Source organism: Nilaparvata lugens, chromosome 5, assembly GCF_014356525.2.
Source record: "Nilaparvata lugens isolate BPH chromosome 5, ASM1435652v1, whole genome shotgun sequence".
NCBI lineage: Eukaryota > Metazoa > Arthropoda > Insecta > Hemiptera > Delphacidae > Nilaparvata > Nilaparvata lugens.
In genome coordinates this window covers 45,786,685-45,796,983 of record NC_052508.1, presented here as the reverse complement: position 1 = coordinate 45,796,983, position 10,299 = coordinate 45,786,685, and the positions used below count along the sequence as shown (strand labels likewise).

General features: G+C 32.5%; 1 protein-coding gene across 1 annotated transcript in view; it reads right to left on the bottom strand.

Annotated features, from left to right (window-relative positions):
* Positions 1-1,214: 1,214 nt before the first annotated feature.
* Positions 1,215-10,299, bottom strand: part of LOC111055891 (acyl-protein thioesterase 1) — a 40,235-nt gene continuing 31,150 nt past the window's right edge. Inside the window, exons 7-9 of the mRNA XM_039428433.1 lie at positions 8,600-8,776; positions 6,666-6,830; positions 1,215-4,271 (exon numbers count right to left, since the gene is read on the bottom strand). Of these exons, the coding sequence (XP_039284367.1) occupies positions 4,224-4,271; positions 6,666-6,830; positions 8,600-8,776 (390 nt within the window). The 3' untranslated portion in view covers positions 1,215-4,223. The remainder of the gene's footprint in view (positions 4,272-6,665; positions 6,831-8,599; positions 8,777-10,299) is intronic.

The window sequence follows — 10,299 nt, the reverse complement described above, 5'->3', positions numbered from 1 at the left end:
TTCTCCAGATTCCCCTTCTGGTGCCGCGACACTAGAGCAGTCTACATGCTAATTGAAGAACCTATCACTATTGAGCGCCGCTTTCAAATTTGTTTGACATAATGCCAAATAAATTATTGTTTAATTAATTAATGTATTTGTAATTGATTCAAAAAAATATCACTTAGTTACTGTAGTTATCAACATGCAAATGAGTAGGTAGTCTTTTTTATATTGCACAGAATCATAGCCTACTATAGATCTTTTTATCCAAAGTAAGCCATGAAAGAATACATTGAATTAAAGTAAAACAGATAAAAAGGTTTGAAAATAGTACATGGACATTGACATGAATAAAAATTATTATCAATTGAACTATTATAATGAAATACAGTAGAATGGAATGATAAAAACTTTGTGAACATTAGTTGTAGATTTTTGTTCATAAATAAGCTATATTTCCAAACAAAAATTTCAATAACGTTCCAAAATATTAGGATTTGTGTTGAATTGCTTATTTATCTGAACTATGACTCAGCTAACACATTTTAATTTGCTGATAACTCAAGTTTTTCACCAGTGTTAGCTAATGGGTCAGAAAAGAATAATTATCCAATAAATGAGAGTTATTCATTACCTCATCTGACGTACCTAGTTGAAAAATATTGTTAGTAAAACCAGTAGTGTGCTCACACAAATCATCCAAAACAAAAGTTGTTTTTCATCTTGAATGTGATGGTAAAAACAATTTAATAACAAATCTTGTAATAATGATAATTGCTTTCCAGTTACTAAAATAAATGTCAATTTTCAAATTTAATAAATTTATTATTCTCTCAAGGAAGAGTGGATGACAATGCTGAAATGGGCCGGAGGAGTAAAGTAGACTGGACCACATTAAGAACACTCATGTATGTGGCAGTTTTAAAGTTGTGCCAATTGCTGAAAAAATAATGGAAGGAAGACTGCGATGGTATGGCCATGTAAAGAGACGCCCACCCGAAAACATGACTAGAAAAGTGCTGGAGAATAGTCACAGGGGCCAAGGGGCAGAGGCAGACCACGACTAACATGGAAAGCACTAGTGCTTAGGGATATGAGACAATTGGAACTAACAGCAGAGACGTCCCAAGATCGCAATCACTGGCGACTTATATCCAGGAGAGCCGACCCCAAATAGTGGGAAAAAGGCAAGGAGAAGAAGAAGAATGGATGACAATAAAAAACCAGTGAAGGATAGTTGATTTTTAGTTTATTGAGAAAAAATACATTATGGAGTTTGCAACAATATTTAATTGCTTATCACATAGGAGAACAATATCAAGTATCACTATAATAAATATATAATTCACCGGATGCTATAACCTACATAGATATAGCAAGTTAGCAGTTAAGAGTTGAAAACTCAGTAAGAATTAGATTCGAGAAGACGCAAATACAAGTTTCATATTAGCTGCTATAATTGGAAAACAGGTTGTTTTTGAAACGCACACAAGACAATGTTATGTCACACTGATTTAAATCACTACGGTGTTCTATTAAATTATTACCAACACATTATACATACACATCTTATAATAATCTACGTTATTCAAATGCTTGAAAAATAAGTTGATCAATCATTATTAAAATATATTATACCATCAGGTACCGTAAGTTATTCTACTAATGACAAGATGTTTCTCAAAAATGTAGAATACTTTATTTATTGCAATGGATTTTTTTACATCTATAAAAATGAGCTTCACATGCCGGTTATTGGCATTTACTTCACTCCTTGATTGCTTTTAATTTATATGGTGTTTCAATATAGAGAGTATACGAATACTCATAGATCATCAAGATTTTTTACACTTTACAAAGGATTTAGTCAAGAATTTCATTTCAAATGTTATTCAAGAATTGCTACACACTTTCAATGCCTTACAATACGAATTCAGATGAATATATTTTTAATATAAGAGGAAGCTTTGTATATCCTATATATTGAAATATTACAGTAGATGATAATATTTAATATCTATTCATTCCTATTAAGCACAATGACTTGGATAGTTTTGCAAGAGAAACCAATGCAGAAGGTACGGTAGCATAAGCTTGTGCTCAAGTATTAATAATAATTGTTCTACAACTGTGAGTTTATAATCTGCAAATCAGTAGAAACACACGTGTGCTATGATTATTGATATAATTTCTCAGTTTCCTTGTAATACACTGATATGAATATTAACTACCCAAACATCAACACTGGAACTGTATTTTTCATTATTTATAAAATTAAGTTTGTAATTAAACCAAATTCGTTCTTTGCTGAAGAAACAGAAAGCTATAAACATCTTACAGCTTAGCATTCATTCATTTAAATTCACACGAAACTCTAAGAATTGGTTGAAGAATTCTCTTACCAATGATAAGACAAATTTTTAAATTGGTACTGACTACATTCAATTTCTGACATTGGTATGGAACATGAGAGTAAAACATTTTTGAAGAACCTAATTGATAACAATAATCTATTTTAAGTTATTCACAATATCTATTCATGACAATGGTCTCATTTCAATTCCATTACAACATTCACTCTTCAAAATTATACTATACTTAGATTAAACAATAGCATCTAGAACACATGCTGAGATATAATAGTGCATAATTCAATTCTTTGGAAGCTCACTCAACTTTATCACAATTCATTTGATGCCTTACAACTCATTGGTGAAATTTGGTGTTATCCTGCTATATTGACATGATAAGAAGTGATATTTAGTGATGTTTGAGATACGATTTTCATTACAACCGTTTGAAAGTTGCTGTATTAAGTTGACCCAACCAAATTTGATTTGTTCGAAAAAGAGTTGAAATAAAGACTGGTGCAACGACAAACTATTAGAGATCAGCAATTAAATTTAAGCTATCATTTGAATACAAAATGCAAACAATTAAGGACAACATTGAAGCTGTTTAGTTATTTAAAAATGAAGTATTTCAGTAGAAGACTGATATAAGGAGTCAAAAAATAACAATGAACAGTAACTAATGAATGCCAATCAGTGTAATCCGAGTAATTCATAATTTTGAAGACAGAATTTTATCATAGTGTCTATATCAAACATTGATTTTTCTTTTCCCAAGAAAGCATAATTTATAAAATTTGTTGTATGGAAGTTTACAATGCTAAGGTTTGATTAATTACTTTGATTAGGAATTTCAATGTTCTGGAGGTTGAGTAACTTTTGGGAAAACATTTTATAAAATCCATATATCTAAGTTATATCAATGTCGTGTATATCAATTTCAAGTGTATGCTAGGAAACTATCAGTGTTGAATGCTTTAGCAAAAGTAAGACTAGCGCCTGTTAGCTATATGATTGTTGTTCACAGCTCAAGAAATCTATGCTACAGTAAGGTAATATTACAATCCACTCTTGGTAATTGACTAAAGTAAGTACTGTGCTATGAATTTTTTAGTTTTGCCCGCAATAAATTAAGCAAATTAAATATATATTTGGAGGAGTGTTAAAAGTAATTAGAACAAAGTTTCGTATAACAAGAAAATTGGAACTATAAATGATTAACAAAGTGGAAGGAAATTGATAGAAAATACTATACCTAGGTGTCCTGAAAATGGAAATTATTTGAAAATAAAATAAAATATATAATCGAGTAAATTCACAACGCAAAAACATCACAGATTTCAATAGAGATAAAACAATCTCAACAATTACAGGGGAAACAGACATCTCATATAAAATCTCGAAAGTCATTCAACTATCAACTAAAAAGGAAAAAATGTCACGAATCAAATATTTTTGAACATTGGCTTCATTTATTGGAAGTTGGATTAAACCTCTATTACTAAAGACTCGCTTTTCAATTTCGACGAGATGTTTGAATCTCAGATAATTATTGTTCACTTATTACACAACTAGATAGGCTAGTACAAGTTATACCATTATACAAGCTATAACAAGTCAATTTTCGACTCTAATCTATGTATATCTTGGTAAACTATGCACTTAATTTAATTTTAGCTTGTTACTGAGGTGTAGAATCATTTACTACAAATTTTGATTCGTTTAGTCGATTAATGAATGAGTGCTGGGTTGAACTATCGCAGCGAAGATGGTTGACATGATAAGCCTAAATATTATTTTCTGAATTTCAATCTGGTTTTTGTCGGAAATGATTGATAGATGATTGCAAATTAGAAACAATCATAGTTTAACTGCTAATTCTATAAATATTTACATTGGAAATAGTTTGGCGACAAAATTTTTCACGTCCTCCATTTCCTGAAACAAAAAATAATACATTTTTGAATGGTGAAATAAAATATCAACTAATAATAACACAAAATATTAGTTTTAACGGCCAACATATATGAAAATAAGGTAAATTTTCTATTGTACGTCAATGAATTGATAGAATCCTAGAGATAATTAAAATAAGATATACATCTGAAATTTTCGATGATTATGTAAATAAATATATTTTTCTAAAGGCTACTCTAATAAATTATTCATTCAATAAACAACCTAATCGTCCTATTGAAGTTTGATTGAAAAAACATTGAAGTTCAAGCTCAAACATAAACTAGAGTCTACAGATGGAAATAAATTAGAAATTTCATTTGTTCAAATGCTAATTAATGAATTCACAGCATTTAATTAGGATATTCATTTAATAATAATTATAAACTAGAGATTATGTCATGAACGTTGAAGCACAATATTCTATATTCTAATAAAAATAATTATTTGATAATAATTTTGTGGAGTAAGTGGAATTTGATAATATCAGTTTCATTCATTCATCTTAAATTAGAAAAGTTTCACAAAATCTTTGAATTCTGTGAATTTCACAGACGGACTGATCAATGTTTATTTATAGGAATAATAAAATTCAATTCAAATCAAATTGTTTTTTATTGTCCATGATAACAGGGTACAAAAAAATCAAATCATACAATAAAGTTACATCTTCTGCAAACAAATAATCATAAATAAAACTTACAGTTGAAATGAAATAATTAATCGTAATAACTAAAATCTAACTTCAATATATCATAATTACAGAAAATACAACACTATTTTTTTGAAAAAATTGATGAAAGCTCTCCACAAAGGCAAAGGCTGTGTGTGTGGAAGAGGTTCTTGATGACATAAATTTGCCTTACACTTAAAACATTGAATTCATTAAAAATTTCATCAGTAGGAGTAAACACAAATGACATAATTATCCTAGTAAGGAGAATACTATCCGCTGGGAGTGAGTTGAAAGAAATTATCCATATCATTCAAGAGCTAGTTCATACTAGTCAATTTCCAATAGAAATTAAGTTCGTACAATAATGATAATTATAATATATTGTTAATATGAAAGGTAAATGTCTAAAGCATAAAATCTTCCATATCAGGGCTATGCCCCAATTCATCATTTACATACTTCAATGTTTAAAACTTAAAACCATGCAGTTGAAGTTGACTTTCAAATAAGTATGTAAAACTGTTAATAAAAAAATATTTTAAAAAATTTATAAAACTGGTTTCAGATGAAACTAACTATATTAGTTGATGAGTATTAAGTTCTAATACTCGGTCAAGATCTATACCATATTTCAATACAAAAAAAACGATATCAATAAAAAATACTTATCACATTTGAAAAAAGAGAAACTAGTTTAGGTTGTTATACTGAGGTTGATCTTAAGACTAAACGATGTTAAGCCTTCTAAATCAATAAGTGAGGGTACCCAAAAATAATCGAAATTGCTCTAATGTGACCCTGCCTTTTGTAGCGGAATTAAGCAGCTAGGAGCGAGCAGCGTAATCATTGTTAGTTCAGTGCCGCTTAGTTCAACGATCTAGCTTGTTCTGTTCGTCTGCAGTGTAGTTTTCGCGAGCGCTGTTTTGTTCGTATTTCGTTTTTTTCTGATGAGAAGTTCAAATGAACAACATGCAGCTGTGAAATTCTGTTTTTTGCTTGGTAAAGATGCTGCAAGAACTGTGTTAATGTTGAAGACTGCCTACAAAGATGAAGCTATGAGAAAGACTCAAGTGTAAAATTGCTTTATTTCATTTAAAAGTGGCGATATATCAATTGATGACAAATCTCGTTCAGGACGTTCTTCAACTGCCCGAATCGTCGAAAATGTTGGCAAAATTCAAGAGCTTGTGCGCACAAACCGTTGACAGACAATTGATTAGAAATCTTACGGAGATTGCACAGCAGTGTTAGACAAGAAAGACCCGATTTGTGGCAGACTGGATCTTTTTCATCACGGCAACGCACCTGCACTCACAGCCATCTCTATTCGGCCATTTTTTGCTACAAAATAGCATGGTACTGCAGCCCCATGGACCCTACTCACCTGATTTAGCTACTAGCAGCTTTCTTTTGTCTCTATAATTTATGAAAGAAGGCATGAAAGGACAACGATTTGACAACATCAAAGAGATAAAGAAAAAACGAGGGAGGAGCTAGCAAATGACTTAAAAACGTTATGAACAGTGGAAGAACCGTTGGGAGAAGTGTATTAGTTTTAATAGAGTATTCTGAAGGAGATAAGGTTTTATTGTAAGAAATTAGAAAATATATAATTTTTGAAAAATAATTCCGGTTTTTTGGGTGCCCGTAGTATGTATCACAATATGACCAAGACAAGAAGAGAGAAAGTAAGATGGTACCTCTTTGGAAGATGTATGCATCATACACTGGTAGGTGCGGAACTCGACCTGCTTGACAAAGGTCTTGAGAACTGAGGCGGTCATCTGGCCCCACTTGTAGGGCACGATCGGGTCGCAGTTACCGTGACACTGCAGAATCGGCATTTCTCGGTTGCCGATCGCCGCCTAAAACAACAAACATTACCGTCAATTCAGAAACAATAGTTATTTATTGATTTACTATGTAATTATAACTATTAAACTATAATCCTTTTTTAAATTTAATAGAAATATTTTACACCTCATGTTTTTCTCTATTTCTTCCATTCTACTTTGTTATGATTGCTTAGTATCATTATAGACAATACATTCTTCATTATGTTTATGGTTTAACGGTTCAAGAGAGCAGTTTAGAATCGTCTTCCTTGTGCTCTAATAAAGAATCAATCATTCGATTAACACGAGGAACCAAATATAAATAGTTTCAAAATCCAAATAGGAAATTATTCTTTACTGACTTATAAATTCTTACTTATTAAAACAGTACGACAGTCCTCCACTAAAACAAAATTGTGGTGTTTCGTTGAGACACTTAAAGGGCAGGTCACACCGAGCTCGCTACCGCGGAGGTAGTACCTCGGCGGTAGTTTCACTTCGCGAGCCAGGCGAACTTTTGAAACGTCTCCTAGTGGGAGTACCGCTAGCGGTAGTGAGCTCGGTCTGACGTGACCAATCTAATAACATGGAAAGCGAACTCCAGAACTTCGCCATCGGTAGCGCTCTGGTTGCCGGCCTTCCCCCACTTCTAGAGAACCAGCGTCATCAAAACAAGAACAAAACCAAACTAGCGCTGGCGGACGTTTTTTGGTGTGAACTGCTTCCAGAAAAACTACCTCCGCGGGAGCGAGCTCCCTACCGCTAGCAGACGTTGGTGTGACGACTACAGCTAAACATTTTTCAAGATAGCCTGCAGACTGAATAAAATAAGTTGAGACTCCAGCCGACCAAATATTGGCGTAGCCAGATTGTGTAAAATTATTATTCATGCAAGCCTATGTAACTGAATATTTTCAAAGAACCTACACTATATCGGTTAATGCCAGAAAAGTTGTCGCACTGAATATTTGGCTGACTGGAGTTGTAATATTTAAAGGCGAATTTATGGATCATTTCTAGGATCAGTCTATGAGTAATTAAATTAATAAATATTGTATGAATAGCTGACAGAGCTCAGCTCGTGATTTGTTATCCATAGTGACCCTTTCACTAACGTTAATACGTTTTTCTATTGTGTGTGCGAGATATATTTGTTTAAGGCTAAAAACTTTTACTGGTGAGTTTTTTTGATTCGTATTACTATCAAGCTAACAAAATGAAAAAGTTTTCACAGGAAAAAACATATTAGTTTATGATAAAACAAAACAATAAACTAGAACAAAAATTTCCTAAAAATATCAATATTAGATAAAATTTGATATTTTCAATAAGTTTTTGTTTTATTCAATTAACAATACCATGATCGTCCTGTTAGCCTCAAAATTTCATGAATTTATTTCTTACCGTATTTTAAATGTTCTGTCACAATAATTTAAACTTTATGCACTCTTATCTCAAAAAGTAATAATCGGAAAACTTCTTTTATGGTAGCTTGATAGTATACAGATTGAAAAACTTCGATTTTTTTTAGCCTTTTTGAAGTTTTTTTAGCCTTTGCACAGCCTTAATACTATATTATCATAGAGAAAAGATAGCATAAGAAGATATCACATGGTAGAGATCGTTTATGTTCCAAATATTTTATCGTTAAATCAAGCTGATAATCCTGGAAGTTCTTTTTCTTGAATGTATGTGACGCTGGTGGTCTCTCTTGAAATTTTGAAAATAAACGCCTTGGAATATCTACTTATGGTATGTTTTCTCTATGCTAATATATAGTGTGCGAGATGCATGCGTACCTGAGGGAAGTGCTTGTGGAGGGGCAGCCAGCAGGAGAGCGCGACCACGCCGGCGAGTGGCTTGGCGTAGGTGAGTGCCGAGTAGAGGGCGAGGGCCCCTCCCTGCGAGAACCCCCCCAGCACGATGCGGTCGCTAGGCACTCCCTCCTTCACCTCGTTCTCTATCATTGCGTGCACCTACACACACGTTAAGCATAAGTACATACAATACATTGTATTTCTCACAAACACAAAACAATTCAAGATTAAACAATGCACAATAGTTTTAAATACTTCATTTTTTCCTCTCTAATATTATCAAAATGTGCGACATTAAAGGTACACACTTGAACAGAAACTCCAAGTTTCATGTTTCAATTCTATTAACGTCGAGCGCTTAGCTCTAGGGACAAACTAATTCCGCTAGATCGCTCCAGCTGTACTATTCACTTGCTGCCCGAGCATAGCAGGCGTAAAACCGTGCTTTAAAGGTACACATATCAGTGGCTATTATTGTGTCTATAAAAGAAGTTTAAGCATCAACTTTATTCATCAAGAACAGCGCTACAAGTTGCTATGAATTTGAAGTCTATAGAACGAACATTGAATGTGAAAAAGGAGTATGCAAATGCATAAAATTTAATTTTTTTCAGATTTTCAAAAACAAAGTTGACGTAATTTTTGCTATATTGAAGAGGAGTGTGATATAAATTTTCTAAATGTATTGCAAATGAACATTCGCAGTTTCTCAAATTTTTCTGACCAGTAGTTTTTATAGGGTATGTGTACCATCTGCCTCAAAAAAGTGACTTTTGAAGCCCTAATGTTAGCTAACAGAAGCTGATAAAAATATTTCAATTGCATAGATTATGTCCTAAGAACCTGTCCAGTAGATTAGAAAAAGAAAAAAAAATTGGAAAAAAATTATTGAATTCACAACCTTAAAAATATCAAGTTTTGTTCAAAAATGAGGGAGTAATATTGCTATTTCAAGCTATCCATACTTCATTGCCCCTCCCTATACAATAATGTTGGACTATTCATAAGACTTGTAAGAAGAGATAAATCAACCTAATTCATTATGGCGAACTATAAACTGAAATAGGTTTCAAATGTTTATGAATAATTATTTTATGAATTGTATATTAGTTTCAAAGTTGATATCAAAATAGCTGTCTTTGCAAAATGCTTCCTTCACAAGATGTAAGATTGTAATGCAAGTTTGAACAATACCACTAACTCGATCTACAAGATAATTTGAATACAAGGAGGCGGTGGTCGGTGGTGACGCACTTTAACGGTAGAGTTGACACCATCGGAATTCTCCATGTTAAAGTCTTGGGCACATCGGGGTGCAAAGCCACGGTTGAAATTGTCCCGCTCCCGTTGCCGTCACACAATTCGGTGTGTGCAAGGATTTAATTGAGAAGATTTGCTGTCTCAAAAAGTCCTTCTGCCAAAAACTAGATATATTTTTCGAGTTTCATGGACCTCTTCTACAATAATTCTTGGTAAACATTTTTAAATTTACTAGTTTCAATACTTTCAGACAGCTAAATATTGCAGATTACTCGATTATGTAACGACATGCATTTCACAATACTGACAGGGACTCGGATATTGTAATTTATTGATACCTGTTGATCTAGTATTTTCAAAATCACAATTGACTTTCTAAGAAAAATATTCAATGCTAATGACTTTGATAAATAAATCATTAG